This window comes from Lepidothrix coronata, unplaced genomic scaffold (genome assembly GCF_001604755.1).
Source record: "Lepidothrix coronata isolate B3197 unplaced genomic scaffold, Lepidothrix_coronata-1.0 Scaffold17, whole genome shotgun sequence".
In the NCBI taxonomy this organism is placed as follows: Eukaryota; Metazoa; Chordata; class Aves; order Passeriformes; family Pipridae; genus Lepidothrix; species Lepidothrix coronata.
The window spans coordinates 9,354,407-9,372,791 of NW_016690197.1; the positions used below are offsets into that span (position 1 = coordinate 9,354,407).

Genomic DNA, 18,385 nt, shown 5'->3' on the forward strand with positions numbered 1-18,385 from the left:
TCAGTACTTTGTATGCCAAGTCTCAACCACTCAGTAAGAAAGAACTGCTATCCTCCACCTGCAAGAATAATGACATGAACTTAAATGTCATAAAGAGCTTTTTTGCTGTTTGTTTTTATTTTTGTCTTGTATTTTTGAGCCCGTAATTGAAACAGGATGGTAGAACCAAATGAACTCACAACTCTTTTATGAAGGCTGAGATTTCCATCTTATATATCCTGTAAGCATATATATCCATCTTATATATCCTGGAGCAAAGGAACAAAACTTTGATAAGACTTGTAAGGCAACTGTGAGAAACAGTCACGTATTGTATTCTGATTTTGAGTGAAGTGGTTTGGCACTGCCAAAGCCAATTACAGTGATACCTGCAAACAGTGTGACGTATGTTGGCAGAGCTGTTCTGAGCAAAACAAAGTAGAAAGAGAAAATACAGGTACCTGAGATGAGGTTTGTGATGGGGTACCTAAGAGGCAACATAAATCCATCATCAAGTATCAGCTCTGTGGATGAACAAGTTTCTTGAATGGTTCAGTGGCCATCTAATGCAAATATGCAAATAAGTACACTTCAAAAAATTAGGTTAAATTGGGTTTTTGAATGCAAAAGGAACAATTAATAAAAATTTGACATACATTTTTGGGGCAGACAGCAGAGTTCAGAATTTTCCAGTGAAAACTGGACAAGTTGAGATGTGCCCTGAAATCTGATCTTTTTGGGGATCATTCCCGTATGTATCACCAGCTCCTAAGTGCCCCAGCTCCTCTTAAGCACCATGGTGTGAGCTGTTCTGTACCTGCTATTGCTCTTTGCTGGTATTTTCTTCCTCTTTTATGCCTTTATATAAAAAGCATCCCTTGACATGCAACCGGTCTGCAATCTCTTTCTTTCCTAGCAGACAGGTAGAAATACCTTCTCTGCTTCTCCTCAGTGGGTGACCAGATAGGCAGGATGCACACAGCAGCTTTGGAAAGGGGTTTGGAATGTATCCTGTCTCTCCTCTGTGGTATTGCAACTCCATTCCCAGAGCCCCAGGGTTGTAGCATGCTGCTACACCCTTTAGCTCCTGCTACACCCTTTTAGCTACCAGAAAACCTGCACAGTTTAAGTAATTAAAGCATTCACTTAAGGTGTTAGAAAAGCATTTCCAGAACAAAGGTGATGCCAGTTCCTTGCCTCTCACCAGAGCTATGAGGAAGAAGCCAAGCTGCAGATTGTATTGAAAGTGAGAAGGGTAAACTCCCCCTTCCTCCTTTCCCATCCCAGCCCCAACCCAGCCCCCAATAAGGCTTCATCTCTCCATGAATGGAGTCCCTCTGAGCATGATGCTGAGCCAGAGGAGTGACAGGTGCCTCCTGATATGCCTAAATGAGAAGAACCAATCAGAGGAGCCTGCCCAGCTTTTGTTGTCATCTGGCTTTGCTCACGAAAGATGAGTTTGATTGACAGATGCATCAAGGTTCACAGTTTATTGGTTTTTGCAAAAGAGCCAGATCTGCCAATTTAGACAGGGGAGTGACACAAAACTTTCCATCTAAATGGACTAATTTTACCACAGGGAATTCCCAGGCAGAGCGCTCCAAGGCAGGCGCAGTCCTGTTTTATTTTTTAACAAGGACTGAATGACAAATATAAACGACAGTTCTAGGCTGACGGAACATCAGCATTTGACACTTCACAGGGGAGCGGTGAAATAAACAATAGGCAGAGAAATTGAATTAGAATCAGATGAGAGTCAGCTAGAGAGGGAGAGGAGGGCCTGATTCTCTACCAAATAATTTATAAAAGAGCAAACTGAATACTAAGTAGCTATAACATGCTCACATCCTGGTTCATTAGCAAATTTAACGTACTAGCATATTACACTTGTGTGATGTAAATGGATGGCTAGACAAAGGTGGATGGTAGGGAGTGTACAAGGAGTTTCTGTTCCTGGTGGTGCAAACCTCTTGTGCTAATCTTACTCTGTGTTACTAATAGACTCTACAAAGTTAGAGAGCAAAAAGTATGACAAGTTCATTTAATTTCTCTCCTGTTCCCTCTGGCATATTGCCTGCAGAGTTCTGTCCAGTCTTCTCGTACTCTGGCACTTCCTAACTTTTGGGTACCCAGCTTTGCAGCCTTGGCTCAATTTCTGCTGGTTTTTTTCTCTGGGACTTTTCAATTTAAAATAGGCAACTCATGACATTTAAGGAAAATGATTCTGTGCAGAGTCTGTCTGGGACTTTCTGAGTGTGGGCTCTGTCCGATTAAGATGAAAGGTTGTCTCAGCTGATAATGTTAGCAAACTATTATCCTATTTCTACTCAGCTTTCATAGGGGGATAGGATATATAAATTTTCCCCATGGGTTAGACAGCTAACTGTTACCTAGATGTTGCTTGGTAGAAATTTGGATTCCTGGATTTTATATCAAGTTCTGAGATTTGAAGCATATCTAGAGAAGCGATTTTCAATCTTTTTCAATTAGCAAACAGTAAGAACAAAAAACAATCAGTAGAAGAATAGCTGCCAATGCAGTGCATCTAAGTCCACAAGCTCGCTTTTCCCAGTTACATTAAAAGCAGTTTCCTTGAAAATAAACTAGGTATTTTAAAAGCATAAGTTAAAATTTACTTGATGTTAGAGCGGCATGAAAATAAAGGGCTTTGGATTTATTTGCTTGTTAGCAATGATGTGACTTCCGTATATGAGTCTGAAAAGTGCATATGTGGAAGCTGCCTTATTAGCTAGGTACTGTAACTAACCATTGCTGGTGTATTAAGGAGGTTCCAAATGCAGCTCTGTTGTTAAAACTGCATTCTCATGGATGCTGACATGGAAGAAAGATGCTGCTTTCTTCTGTACAAAGAAGTTCTCTATTTGTGTGAAGTTTCACACTGTTCAGCCTCATACCATTTAGGTTTTCTGTGTAGGTTTTGTTTGTATTCCTTTCGTAAGTGTTCAGCAGGATGTGTTTGAAATTGTCTCAGGTTGAAGGTTATTATATAATCATAGAATGGTTTGGGTTGGAAGGAACCTTAAAGAACATCTAGTTCCAACTCCTCTGCCACTGGGCCGGGATGCCACCCTCTTGATCAGGTTGCTCAGAGCCCTGTCCAACCTGGCCTTGAACACTTCCAGGGACAGGACAGGGCTTGCAAGAAGCAGCCACGGTTGACAAGAGAGGTTCTCCTGCTGCAGGGATAAGGACCAGTGGAAAAAGGTCCTTTGCAAGCATCTGCTATGGAATGAATTTTCAGGTAGAGTTTTGAACTTGAAATTATCAAACATGCTTTGGGTAGGCATCTTCCACCAAAATGTCCCACAGCAGAAGACAGGAAAAAACCCAAGTCTGTGATAAGCTTTGGTATCAGACCAGCTCAGTCAGCCTTGCCAGGAGTTACTGGGCCATTTCCAGGACTTGTGACATTTGAGCTGCTTCTGAAAGCACTAGACCATAGGGTCCCTGTGATGTGGTGAGATGCTTCCTTTTCACTAGAAGTGAATTTCTGACTCTTACAGTGGAAGAGGCACCATTAAAAGCATAGCTCTAGATGCCTCGAGAACACTGCAATTAGAAGTTAAACAAAAGTTATTTTGTATTTATTTTATATACATGTATATAAATATACATATATACAAAATTATGTCTGGTGGTATATACAAATTACATGATTTCCAGTCAATCTTGTGATTTTTGTGTGTACTTGCTTCATGATTTTCAAGTATGAGGGGCTAAAATACAGTCTCTAACAAACTTCCTTTGCTTCACTGCAGACAGCTCCTGAATAAAGTAAGTTAACTGTCCTCAGGATATTCCCAGCTTTCTTCTAAAGGAGAGAAGAATTCATGTACAGACTGTTTACTATGCATATCTTCTTTAACCACTACTTGTTTAGTGAGCTGATCCTTCTCTTAATATTTTAAAGTATTTTCCTTTTGATACAAACATCATCGTGTAGATTTACTAGATTATAGTTTTCAGAATCCTTTAAAACATTGATGCCATGTTTGCTGTTCTTTCATTTTTGCCACTCCCCACTGTTTTTGAGAACTGACTGTGTGTCCAGTAAATTCATCCACTACATAAGTTAACACTTTCAGATGTGTACTATCTATCCTTGCCTGCAGCTCATTAAAGAGTGTATTTATTTTTAAAGAAGGTTGTTATCATCTCAGAATGTTCAAACTTTTCTTTATTTTTCTTGTCAGAGGATTTCTTTAGTTAGTGTTGGCATAAACTCTTACAATATTTTCCTCATTTGGAGACAGACTGTGGTGCTCTTTTTAGTTTTATCACATAACATTTTCACACTGAGAACTCCCATTGATTATGCAGGATTATTAAAGGAACATAATACTAGTTGAAATGGTGGAAATAGCTCTTTCATGCAAGTATTTCTTTCTGCAAGAAACAGAAGTTCTTGAAAGTTGCAAAAGTTTTGCTGTAGTTCTACAATCAGTTATGGAGACTTACGCAGGAATGTCAGATTGAAGATCTCTAGGCTGTATAAAGTGTGATAGAAATGAGATAATCATGCTAGTTTCTAAATCATTCTTTTAAGATTATTTTACCAGGATGAAAATCCATTTTGTTTTCTTTTGACACATCTATCTGTTGATTCTTAGCCTGTCGTTCACCTCTGACAGCGAACGTACATTAGTAATTTCCTTTGATTCCAGTCAATTTAACATCTAGGACTTCATCTATCAATTTGCTCTTTCAATCTTATCACCTAAACTTTGGTAGAGAAAGAAAATTCTGATGCATAGAAGATTTCAGAATTTTGGAATCCAGTTTTGTTCCAATTTTGAGCACAAGCCTATCCCTGCATCACATCCCAGGCCTGTCTGTCTCGTAGGCAGCAGACCCTGGAAACCTGAGGCCTTTGACTTCAGGATAGTTGCCAGGCAGTTTTGCTGCAGTGTTGTGAAAATTGAATTGCTTTTACAGTCTGTTTGGATTTCAACAAATTGACTTTCACTTATGGAAAATGTTCTTTTGGAGGATTTTCTGCCTATTCTATTAATACTGCAAGGGAAAATAGAAAATGAAACAAAAGGAAATGTTTTAAGTCTCTGATGAGTGAAAGCATTTGATTTCATGACATCACTTCTGCACAGACTTTCCTTAAGATACACATGCACTGGCAGAAAATGTGGCCCACTGGTTTTCATGAGCTGTTGTGAAAATATTTGTTAATGACTAAAAATTGTAGGAGCAAAATTGATTTAGTCTAGCCTGACTCATTGCTACATTTTTACTCTTCCTCTATGACCTTAAACTGCATATGACTTTCTGTAGAATTAATGCTTAACTGAGGAAAAATTGAGTGAATACCTCAGTATTTGGTATGTTTATAGCATACCTTAATAAAATGCCCAGCTGTTAGGTGATTGATGAATAGCTTGGAGAATGGGTTATTAATGAGTTGCATTTGGTTTTGCACCCCACTTAACCAAGACAGAGATTAAGAGAGAGCAGGCTATAATAAAACATCAGGCTAACAGAATTCCTCTTGTGAAACTAAAATCAGGGTAGCAGAGAAGTGGGAGTAAGACCTGAGAGCTGTCAGCCACCCTTTCTTTGCTGAGACCTCTCATACAGCCCCCTCAGTGCTCTGATGGAGCATCAGGGCTGATTTGGGAAGATTTTAAATCCTCCTGGACGCACACTGGGCAGGTGTTGCTCATCTCCAGTTGGGGCTAAGGAGAAACAGGCATAAAGGGAAAGGAGATTCTGGGTTTTACCCCACATCTTTCTGATCTTGTGGCATTTTGATTTTTTAAACTACCTGGGAACACCTGATGTGTTATGGATCATTGGGAGTCAACTGAGTGAGATCAGTAGACAAGGGAGTCCTGCTGGCAGTGAATAGGAGCGTGTGGGGGCTGGCAGGGCCTCAGAGGGTGGATTGTACTATGGGGCGTTGCAAGCATGTGCAGTGCCTTCCATCACCCACCGTGGTGGTTGTTAGCGATCATGGTGTTGTTTACATGGAGCCCCAAGGGTGTGAGGTGCAACAAATATAACATCCCAGAGACCTCAAGGGGAATCTACTGGAGAGTGAAGTGCTGAGGAAGGGGGGAGAGAGAGTAGGAGAGGGAAAGAGAAACAAGCCAGAAGCCACAAAAATGACATACAAAAAAAAAATTGCTTTTATTTCTCATGTGCACAAAAAGAGAAAAGAAAATGGTCAAACAGAACTGAAGTGATGAGGAAAAGCCAAGAGGGGCTGCAGCAGCCTAGAATGGATGTGACCCTGCACCTGGCACTGGCCCCCTCCCCTCCACGGTCTCATGTCTAGCTTAGCCTGGAGATCATCAGCAGAGCTGCTCTACGGTTAGATTTGTCATCAGTTCTGTAATTGTCAGTTTGGTCCCTCCTTCCTGCTTTGCAAGTTTGCCACTGTCCTGGGCCCAGTCAAGGAAGCACACTGTGGTATTTGTGGGTCCCTCGGAAACCCTCACTCTGTCAGTGCCAAAGGGGGCAGCTCAGCTACGATTCTTATTTCTTTGCCCAGAGGGGTGCTTTTCCTTAGGGACAAAAGGGTGGTTTTTTTCCAACAGTTCAGCAAACTAAAAATTCCTTTAGGAAAATGTTAATATGCATATATAAGTATATACTCAAGAGAAGAAAGAGGTGCAGGGTTTCTTTGTTTTCCTTTTCTTGTTTGTTTAACGTCCTCACATTCATGTTGAGATTAATTCTGCAGTTGTACTCTGAGGTTGATTCATCGCTACCCGATGGGTCAGAAAGCATGCAAACTTCTGTTACCACAGCAGGGCTCATTGCCACCAACCCTCCCCAACAGATTTACAGGCCACACCAGTGTCAGCTTTAATGCATCCACCTCATGCAACCCCTTCCTGTGTCTTGCCCCACATCCTGTTGGGCCAAAAGGACATGGGAGCTTCAGAGAACAGGACTCAAAAGTGCTGCCAGTTTTAAATACCATGGTCCCTGTTGCCAAGCATGGCATTCGAGAACTCACAAGATTCTTCCCCCATGATCAAGTTGAGACAGAAGGAGATCCAGGTTCACGTTTCTGCTTGGTCCATTAGATAAAGCAAACATAGCAGCAAAACTAAGAATGATAGGAGAAGGAGGAAGTGAAGGGAGAGCTAAGAAGAATAATAAAGAAACAAAGGATGAGTTGTGAAAAAAAGGAAAATAGAGAAATGTAATGGAAACATTAATTATTATTCACAATAATACTTAACAGTTTGATAGAATTTTCTATCCAGAATCTCAAAGCACTGAGGCAGTGCTAATTGATTCAGCTGCGTAATCCCCCTGTGAACTAGAAACTATTGTTATTCCCATTTTACAGAGGGTTGGAACTGAGGTAGAGGGGGAAATTGGATTTGACAAAGGTTTTCTAGAGCGATAGAGAGAACTGGGGAGTTTGAGGTCCCAGATACCCGCTCCCATATAGATAATGCTGTTCCCTCCCTGGATAGAAAAGTGCATTGGGAATGAGAAATAATAAAAGAGAGGGATAGAAATTGAATGGAAAGAGGGTGTGAGAAAGAAATATGGGAAAGGTAAGACAGCAGAATTGAGGAGAGGTTTGAGTCAGACTTCACTGGATTTTGCATAATGATTTCTTCCTCCAATCCTTTTTCATTTTTTTCCTGTAAAATTTTTTAAAGGAAAATAAAAATAAAAGAAAAAAAATTCCACCTATACAGAAGCAACTGTTGGCCTGTTGGGGAAAGGGGTCCTTCCAAGGTTTGGCTGTTCCCTCAGGTTCTGAATTTGTGCTGTGCTTTATTGAACACATCGTTTTGTTTTCAGTGAGCACAACGAGACTTGCACAGTACACACAGCGTGTTCCTTATCTACAGGATGAGACGAGGCTGTTTTAATAACTACCATGATGAAGATGGAGATGAACTTATATACAAGAGGAATTGCCTTCACATTACACACATTATCTTCCTACAAAGCAGCAATTGTTTTTTGCAAATAACATAATATTAAATAATTGGTAGAATTTTTGCGTTTCCTGCATAGTCCAGTCTAATGGAATCTATATGAATATTGATGGTTTTCTTCTGCATAATATCACCACATAAATCCCCACGTCAGCTACTAGACTTGGGCTATAATACTGCTTTACAATGCATCCACCGACTGTAAATCAAAACAACCAACACAAGAAACTCTTTGGCAAATGTAATTCAGTACATTCGCATGAGGGTCTACAGATGGTGGTGGAAGAGGATTAGGCTGCCCAGTTTTTTTGCATAATTCTGCTTTCCTTTTAATTTTTCAAGTCAAACTACATGCTGTACTTATGAACTTTCCAAACCAATCCAATGCCTGGTGGAAATCCTCTTTCATCAGTGGAGTTAAACCAACAACAGATTTGGCCCTCCAAGGGTCAAATGAAGCCAGCCATGAGTGAGCCAACTAAATCCTGCTTTCAGACCCTAGCTCATGTCTCAAGTTTAGCAAAACACCATTATAAAAATAAGCATTTCTGAGCTGCTAGCTTTTCTCAAGCTGGCCCCTGGGCTGCAGGTGGCCAAGTGGGAGGTGTGAGAGTCTCTTTTTTTTAGTCTCCTCAGGACCTTCTCCTTGTTGGTCCTGGGATTTATTGCCTCTGCCCTGACCACCTGCTGAGTGAATCTGGGTGGTGCACAAATAGAGCAAAGGTTGTACTGAGAGACTAAAAGTGAGACACTACTAACAGGGTTCAGCATCTATCTGATGTCTGTGAAGGAAAACGGGAAGAGTGGTGAAAGTATATTTTTAGAAATTGCACAGAATTTTCTTCTCTCAAAGAATAAGATGGGATAACAGGCCAAATTCTGGTCTCAGTGATAGTGTAATAACTCTGCTATTTGCAGCAGGTTACTCAGAGGTAAGATGTGCAGAATGACACTTTTAACAGATCAGGAATAACCTCTTTGATTTTATTCTGCATAGGAACAGATTTTAGCTCTATATCTTCTATGTAAACATCCCCCCAAATTCCCTTATCATTTGGGCACCCCGTTAAAGAAGACACGGACATATAATCAGCTAAATCCATGCAAAGGCTAAAAGAGTGAGGTGAAAGGGGCCTTTGGGATCAACACAGCTGTTTACTGATGGTGGATTTCATACATACAAGTTTAACTTGGAGACAGAATAGAGTCCACTACCACATCTCCTCAGAGGCTTTGAACTTTGGATTTTATACATGATGTTGGCTGTACAGATTGCTCCACTGTTCATTTCTATGCCCTTTGGGGGTTTTATTCTCAATCCTGTCTTTGTCCACGGACAATAGCCCATGAGTTTTATCTGAAACCTCTCTAAAACAACAAGGATCTACTTTGGCAGACTTGATGCCCTGGGGGCAGGCTAGAGCTGCCTTCATGTTTTCTTTGAGTAATTTTTTAGGAAGTGTCAGTGCAAGGAACAGTTTATGAGTTTGCTGACAATACAGAAGTAATAAGCATTTCTATTGACGGTTAGCCTTTTGCAGAACAGTGTTTGTCAGTCACTTGGGAAACAAAAAGAGCAGAGAATCCCTAGAGAATCATCAGGTGAGCATTTGGGATAAGGGGTAAATATTAGGATGCACAATATAGGATTGAACATGAAAAGATGGGGCTGTATGTTGGAACTGGCTGGTAGGATGCAGGCATATGTATTTGAGTGGGGCCTATAAATTACTAGGTGTATGAGCAGATGGACTGGGAATCAAAGAGGGGCCCATATAGCAGGGCTATAGTGATTAGGAAATTAGGTGTTGGGCACAGATAATGAGGCTGTTGTCACCGGCAGCAGAGAATGGGTGTTGGGCATATCTAAAATTGCAAAAGTTGGGATGTGGGTGAACTGAAGTCGTCATGAGTAGAGGTTAAGGTAAAAGGACTGAAGGCTAAGGGCTAGGGAACCAAGCAATAATCCCAGCCAATCCTGAATTTGTCCATCTCAGTCTCAGCTGTCCAGAGGGCAATCAGATGGGCCCAGATGAAGCCCCACACTTTCCACCACACAGCGCAGTTAGAGCGCAGCTGGGCTTGTTTTCTTTGTTTGCCAACCAGTGACATGGAAAACGTTTGTTGACTCAGAGTGCTTTTTTTGTCGACTGATGTGTTTGGTAACTTTGTCAGATGTGACTTGTCCACACTGCTCCCCAGAGACAGGATTTTGGGAAAGGGGGAGGAGGAGGAGGCTCCCGGGTGGAGCTGGCATCCAATCCTCTCCAATACCACCATCCCACTGTAGTGCAAAACAGAAAGGAAACAAAACCCTAGAGTGAAAGAGGAGCATCAAACGTCAGAGGAACTTGTCTGCCATTCAGGTGGTGGGGAGGGATGGGACTTGGAGTTTTATTTTTGTAGGGTTTTTAATTATTATTTTGGTTTTTTTGTTAGTTTTGTTCACTTGGGTTTTTTAGAAAATTGGGGATTTTTTTGTTCCTTTTTACAGACCTTCATGACAAAGCATAAAAACACAGTTATATTTATATATCTATTTATATATTTCTTCATTTCGTCGGTTTGTTTGTAAATGTTGCTCCATCCTCCTGTCTGAGCTGATTGTGTGTCACAGAAATTGTGGGTGTATGTGTGAGGTTCCTCCCAATTCTGGCCTGCAAAGTCACCACCCGTGAGGTGCAGCCAACTCTGGGGGAATCCGTGCTGGAGAGTGGGGATGAGGTGCACAGAGAACCCCTCATGGGGTGCAGATCATTACTTGGTCCTTTCTTCGTTGCCAGATGGGCCAGGGCTCTGTACTGCCATCTCTGCTCTAGCCAGACTGTTCCCTCTGTCCTGGGAACAGGGTGACCGTCACAGGTTACACACATCAAGAGTCCACCACAGAAGAGTATATCTTTGGGGAACAGTGTTTCATGAGCGGCATTCTCCCCTGTTTCCCTGGCCCTTACCGCTCCCAGAAAGGGGTCCTGTAAGGCAATGGTTGCCAGCTGCATTGCTTCCCAGTCCCCCTGGAGTTCTGGAAGCCGAGTGGACTTCATGTGGCTGAGCTTTACCCAGGGGCATTGGAGGGCTCCCACAGGAGAAGCCACTTGGCCGCAGGCTGTTCCCGGCGTGGGGGAAGTGGTCGGGGCGGAGGGCAGGGGGAGGGAGGGGGTCTCAGTCTCATGTGGTGAGCGCTTGGTCCGGCGCCTTCATGGCGAAGAGGAAGGAACTGGACTGTGGGGAGGAACGGAGAAGGTCTCTTCACCCTTCCCAGGGATGAGGGAGGTGATCAGACAGGTACAATGTGGAGGCCTAAGCTGTCGCCCTGCAGTTTCATGTGGTTTCCATGGTAACTAGTGGCGGTCATAGGCAGCGGCAGCAGTGGGAGGTGCGGAGCCCCGGGATGTGGCACTATAATAATAAGGGGAACCTGAAAGTTAACACAGGAGAAGAATGGACTGGTTGAAAGGACAAACAGTAAACAAAAAAAACCAAACCAAAACAAAAAACACAAACAATCAAACTAAGAAAAGAAATACAGGAGAACAGAAAAGAAAAGGAAAGGTAGGAAGAAAGAAAAGCAAAAGAAACCAAAAGAACGAATTTGGGGACTGAGCTCCTAGAGGGATTAGGGAAAGGCAATCAGTGGAAGCCAGCTGAGGGTTGCATTTCAGTGGATAGATGCTACTGTGGCCTCTGGATCTGACAGCCCTCTATGGGAAGGAGATCCTTTTGCTTCTTCTGACCATCAGTAACTAAGCCCATGAACTTTTGTGCTGGTTTGGGCTGAGGTAGGGTTAGTTTTCTTCACAGTGGCTGGTATGGGATTGTGTTTTGGATTTGTGCTGAACACAGGGTTGACAATAGACATGTTTTCGTTATTGCTGAGCAGGGCTTACACAGAGCCACGGCCTTTTTTTCTTCTCGTACTGCCAAGCTGGCAAGGAACCTGGGGATACGTGGGAGGCTGAGAGGAGACACAGCTAGAACAGATGACCCAAACTGGCCAGAGGAATATCCCATACCGTATGGTGTCATGCTTGGTATTTAAAGGGGGGATAAGAAGGAAGAAGTGGGGACGTTTGGAGTGATGGTATTTGTCTTCCCAGCCATTACATGTGATGGGGCCCTGCGCTCCTGGAGATGGGTGAACACCTGCCTGCCCATGGGAAGCAGTGAATTAATTTCTTATTTTGCTTTGCTTGCATGTGTGGCTTTTGCTTTCCCTATTAAACTGTGTTTATCTCAACCCACAGCTAGTTTTCTAGCTTTTATCTTTCTGATTCTCTCCTCGATCCTGTTGGTGGGGGAGTGAATGAGCGGCTGCATGGGGCTTGGCTAATGCCTGGGGTTAAACCACAACAACATCGAAGCACAAATACGTCACACCTGATCTGTAGCCACAAGGAAAGTGTCAGGGCCAGATGTTCTGAGCATACCTGACAAAGTATAATAGGTCACTCTTATAACCAGGAGGAGAGAAATGAAACAAAATTACAGTGTTTTACTGCTTGGAATTTGGGTCACATTTGAGGTGAAATCTCTCTAGATGGTTATCGAATGTGTGTTAAATAGTGATTGATTATTAAGATCACATTTACTGAGGTTTAACAACACTGGAATAAAATGTGCATCTATTATCCAGTTGTTAAACCTCAGTAAATATGTAGATAACAATCACAACTGATTTATTTTACATATAATAAATATCTTCTTATTCCCTTGCAAAGAGGTGGTGTATTAGAAGATAGTCTCATAGGATTTTTTTTTCTCCTCTGAAAAAACCCCCTGATTATTTCTGGGCATATTAGTCACTGGAGATGGATATATATCACTGCAAGACAACTCTTCTGGCTATTGTAAACCTAATGATGCAGCCTGTCTCCCACTCTGGACACTGTTCTAACTGGTTGAATAGGGAGAACTTCTATGGGATTTACAGATCCCCAGGAATTGAGTCTGGGTTTAGCTGAGGAGAGGAGTGAAATGTCATCTGGTTTTTAATAAGGCCTTGAAAGGATGCTGATTACAGCCTGAGAGAGTAACAGAACCTGAATTTCATTTCTGATACAATCTGTAATAAACTGTGGATGCAGCTCACAGAGAAGCCAGAGCTGAACTTGAGTTCTGAACCGTCTCATGAAAGAGGAATTGGCTCCAGAACTGCTACAAAACATGCATGAAGTATATACCCATTTCAACACTGGACTGAGAGTGAGGGAAAAGGCCTATCACCTGCCCAAATACTTGAAAACCCTCTTCAGAAACAAACAAACAAACAAAACCAAAAAACAAAGAAAACGAATAGACAAACAGAAGGAGCGCGAGGCTGGGGGTGTGCTGTGGGAAAGAGGTACTCACTTAGTAACGCAGGGTTGCTGAACCGCCAGGCCTCGTTGTAGGTTGTGTACTGAGGGTGGCTATAGGGGTTCCCTGAGAACTCGCTCCCTGGAAGAAACGAAGGAAGGTGTGAAATACAGTTAGGAATGAAGACTTATGTCTGCTATTCCATCAAGCCAGTGTTGATGCTGAATCTGTACACCAGCAGGAAAACTAGGGTATGTAGCTTCCTTGCCCAGCTGGGACTCTGCCCTTCAGGACCCTGCAGTGCTTGTTCAGTGCAAAGTTCCTTACACATAACATTAAAAATCATAAGATTGACCTCTTCACAATCAAGAAATTAATTTAAAATAATGAAATTCAGTAATAAAAATAAATAATTAAAGTGGTTTGTTTTTTGTTCCCTTATTTTCATTGCCTTCTGACTTCCAAATTTCAAGTTGCAGTAGGATTGCATATGCAAGCGTTCTCTGCACTTAACTATCAACTTTCTTATAAATAAATCTAAGGTCCTCCAGTAGTGTCAAGACGGCAGGTATGGCAGCTTGATGGGACAAGCTCACAATAAACTCATTGGAACTAGCAGTGCTGTTGATGGCAATATGTATTGCTAAGTTTTCTTTGTAGGGTACTGAGGGTGATGGCATATTTGCTGAGAAGAGTATCATTCCTTTTTGGAAATGTTCTGAGTAGGCTGGACTTTAATGTAAAATAAAATGGAAAAACACATGAATCACTTTCTTACTCTGTATGATGGTATTAGTCAGAAAAGTGATTCATACATGATTAACCCCCCTTTTATTCTTGGTGAGTTACAGAGAAAACTTGCTGCATTCCAGCTCCAGAACATAGTTTTCTAATGATTAGCGCTTTAGGTACCGCGTTGAATCTGAAAGACAAGCTGTGCTGTGGCTCCACTTTTCACGTTTAATAAAATGGACCCAAACCAAAATACTTGCAAGCTTTGAGATCTAGTAAGACTCTGACCCAAGATTTGAATGTTGTAGAGTCTTCTTTAATATTCAGTTTTATTGTGCAGAAGGAACTGAGTCTCCCTTTTTAATAGAAGGCCAAGAAGTTATGGTGCTGCATTCAAAAAAAATAAATCTCCCCAAACTTAAACATGTATCATTCTGTTAAAAAAAAGCATGACATTATTTGATCATAACTTCAATTTAACGCAGTACCAACAGACTGGGGACAATTAATGCCATCTGAAAGGCATTGTGCACTTAAAGGACAGTGGTAGAACAGTGTGGCTATTAGCTTCTGATGTGCCCCAAGGCAGGGGTAGAATTGTTACAGCAGAAGTGTTTGAAAAACACCTGGCAGTCCCTGCTAGATACCATGGAACAGAAAAAGAAGGCAATGCAAGACACGGTGGATGCCTGTGATGCAATTACCAAAGAATGTCAATTAATTATACCGTAATCTCTGCAAATCTCCCCTCACTGGAGTGTTAAAGCCAAAATCATAGATTCTCAGATGGTGGAAATGAAGGCTGTTGAAATCAGGGGATTTACACTGCTTTAAACTTGAGGAGAATCTTTCCAGCCAGGTTTAAAAGTAACTCAGGATAATAACCAAAGTAGTCAGTGCAAAAATGTGTATGCATCAAACCCCATCAACTTCCAAAGGTATTTTAGTCACAATAATTTTTAGTTTCCACATAAAACCTCATTTTGTGTGACAGATCTTCCTAACTACTGTTTTAATGATAATAACTCAGCATAATTCCATAGCTAGAAACATCCTGCACTGAAAATCCTGACAACTATCTGGGAAGGAATAGAAACCTGCTAAGATGACCAAGATGCAATGCAGAGTCCAGATTTATGTCTACTGAATTGACTTATCTGTGGAATATACTAGAATGTGTTTGCCTCCCAAAGAAGGAGAGAAACTATCCACATGGGAATTTCTGCTTTTGAAGTGCCTCATATAACATCACTTCACTGCATGGAGGGAAGTTGTTCTGATATTTCAAGACTTCTCTCTCACCACCTTCTGAGTTGACACCCTAAACTGTTTATAGTGTTCCTAAACATGGGTTAAGTACAGGAGAAAGAGTCACAGCTATGGAGCGCTGGGGAGGAGGGAGGGCAGCCACTGGAAACAGTGTTTATTGACGAGGAGTGAAAGCATGCATGCAGCAGGATAATGAGCTTTTGAGCTCAACTGTGACCAAGAGGAACTGAGCTATCGCCTTCCCCGATCACTAATGAAACAAGTGTAATTTCCTCATCAACATTGGATTCTGTTTAACGACTCCCTGCCGCTGCCATCCCCAGCCCTCTGCAGACTCCACGCTGCTCTGTGTAAACGGCAGTTCCTTCAGCCGATGCTCACTTTACTAAAACAGTTTGCTGAAACTTGGTGACCTTTCTGGGAAAGAGGAAGAACTGAGGCAGAGATCAAAGATGTTCTGTTACCTGTGTGGGAAACTTCTCTCAAATGTGTAGGTTAAGTGTAGCACAATACCCGAATCATCCTTCTTTGGGTGACTAACCCCTGCTTTTTCAAGTGTGTGCTCAGGACTACTGGCTTTCTTCCATGTCTGCAGCCAGGGACTTGAAGTTATGGGCAGGGGCAAATGCAGGATATGTGTCTTATCAGATCATCCACATAAACCTCAGAGATATTTGCATGCACTGACCATGTTGCATGGATGTACTGCAACAGGAGACAAGCTCTTCTGTAGACTATGCAAGTAGAAGTCTAGTGAAAGGTTGTCATGGGTAGAACATAGCAGATTTAATTAGCACTGCTCAAACAATCTTCTCAGAAACAGTTTTCCACTGGAAAATGCTGTCTCATTGAAATGGAAATGTCTTGCATGAGCTTGTCAGCTTCAATGGAGTTTTGGAAAGAAAAGTTCTGAAATTATTGCAAATTGAAACAAAGTATTATGTTTCAACTTTCTTGTTCTGTTTCATTTTGTCTTTCTCATCTCATTTAATTTCCTTTCAATTCTTTTATTATTTTAATATGTCTTGACATCTAGAACATGTTGACATTACTGAAATGTTTTATCCTGATGTTCGCAAATTGAACTGTTTCAAGATTCTGTCTCCTCGTACCAATGCAGGATGAAAACAAATATCAAAAAATCAGAATTTTGCATGGATTAGAAACCTGGTTTCTGAACAGTTGTGTGTTTAGATCTGCACCTTTGTTTAGAGAATACAGAGCCTCTTTCTCTTATTCACAAATATCTAAACAATAGGTTTGTTTATATGTCAGTAGGTTTCTTAAAGATACTTCCTGAGTGGTCATCTTGCTGGCTTCTTGTTTCCAGTGTAGTTAGAGCACTGGCCCCTGATCTTTCTTGGCCTGAGGGCATGTAACAAACCACTGGCAATATTGTATTTGTTTTCTCTGCTCAAACCGGACTCTTAACAGAGGTTGCAAGCAAGCACAGAGGATCGATCTCATGAGGCCTATATTCTGTGCAATCTGTGCTCTGGGAATCTTTACTAACAGTATTTCTTGGCATCTGTATTTAAATCTTGTTGGTTTAGTCTTCCAATACAGAAACGATGAGGCATGAAGTGAGCCTAGCAGGTGGCAGGTTTAGAACAAATACGGGAAATAGTTTTCACAAAATATGTAGTTAAGCTACAGAACTTCTTACCACGGCTTGCAGTAGATGTTAAAGGCTTATATGAGTTCAGGAGACATTGTTTAAGTTTGTGGAGGGAAAACCAATAGAGGGTGTTTAATATGAAATAGAAATATACTAAGTCTGGCTTAGGAAGTCTCTTAGCTTCAACTTGGAGGCTGGGAGATCTTTTGAGAAAGTACCAATACATTCTTGCTCTATTCTTAATGCTTCTTCAGACTTTTCCTGCTGGCCCCTGACACAGAGTAGTGGCTGCAGAGATCTGCAGTGTGACCCATTAAAACCAAGTCTTCTGTTTCTTCACAGGAAGCCTCTTTATCTCCATCTTGTTGGCTTTGGTCACATTAGAAGACAGGAATAGAAGGGCTTCCTGACTGGGTCTGACCAGTGGGGTATGACTGAAACAGCTGGAACTTGATGCTCTGTTGAAAGATGCAGTAACTACTGCAGGGTGCCCAAGCAGGCCACTGGAAGAACTTCCTCTGATTGAATGTTGACATTAGATTTAATGTAAATATATCCATTTGACTGGAGTATTTTTATTTTTTTTTTTACTTTGAACTATAACAACTTTTTTTTCCTATATAATTCTGTTCCTTTTCTTTTTGGGAGTATTTCTGTGGTTTTTTGGGACACTGCTGTGTTATAGATAAGCAACCTCCACATCAAGGAGCTAAAATACCCTTTTTTTGGATAAGTGACCCCTGTGATTAGTGGTCTTAAAATCTTTGTCCCAGTTTAGAAGTCAGTATCATCCTTGTGATGAGGACATTAAACTTACATAGCAACCACTGAACAGTTGAGAACAGTTAGAAGTTGAGAAGAGCCTGGTTTTTTAGAAGTCTCTATTCAAAGAGCCAGTTAGTTTGGTATTATTAATAATTTCTATACACCATGACCTCCTGTAAATTTTGACCTTTAACTGATTTAAATATTGTCAACTGAATCTACCTACTGTTACTGTTGTGTGTTTATGAGAGTGTGGTGTGTTAATTGATATATATTGTCTTAGTGCTTCTCTGATTCTGGAGCCAAACCGTCTAGAAGGATGTAGAAGGAGATGCCCTAAAATTTGCCACTGGCACATGTTGCCCAGAATACTTGTGGATGCTCCATTCCTGGAAGTGTTCAAGGCCAGGTTGGATGGGGCTCTGTACAACCTGGTCTAGTTAAAGGTGTCCCTGCTCATGACAATGGTGTTGGAACTAGATGATCTTAAAGGTCCCTTCCAACTCAAGCCACTCTATGATTCTATAATTTATCATTTAAATACTTTGACCTGAAAACATTTCCTATCAGTGATATTTTCGCTATCCTCACTGCAGTTTATGTTCATTCAGCTAGCTGTTCCAAAATCTGAATGAGGGTTAAGTTAGGCTTCCCACTCATAAGCCCTGGCAAATCATATGATAGTAATAGAAGAGCTTTCCATCCTCAGCTTTGTGCTGCTTTGGTTCTGGACTCATCCCTTCAGAAGCAGAGGTTGCAGAATGGACTGTATACCTGCTCCTTA

General features: G+C 41.5%; 1 protein-coding gene and 1 long non-coding RNA gene across 9 annotated transcripts in view; one reads left to right on the forward strand and one right to left on the reverse strand.

The window, feature by feature from the left end:
* LOC108493502 overlaps window positions 1-7,887 on the forward strand; it is a 107,193-nt gene extending 99,306 nt beyond the window's left edge. The window contains exon 4 of the long non-coding RNA XR_001873494.1: window positions 7,783-7,887. This is a non-coding gene — a long non-coding RNA (uncharacterized LOC108493502). The remainder of the gene's footprint in view (window positions 1-7,782) is intronic.
* Window positions 6,128-18,385, reverse strand: part of PAX2 (paired box 2) — a 101,534-nt gene continuing 89,276 nt past the window's right edge. For 4 of the 8 annotated variants that reach the window (XM_017806971.1, XM_017806969.1, XM_017806970.1 and 1 more), the window contains 2 exons: window positions 13,272-13,358; window positions 6,128-11,321 (listed from right to left, as the gene is read on the reverse strand). In XM_017806971.1, the coding sequence (XP_017662460.1) occupies window positions 11,200-11,321; window positions 13,272-13,358 (209 nt within the window). In that variant the 3' untranslated portion in view covers window positions 6,128-11,199. Of the gene's footprint in view, window positions 11,341-13,271; window positions 13,359-18,385 lie in introns of all 8 variants that reach the window. The other 4 variants (XM_017806979.1, XM_017806972.1, XM_017806976.1 and 1 more) reach the window with 1 other exon arrangement.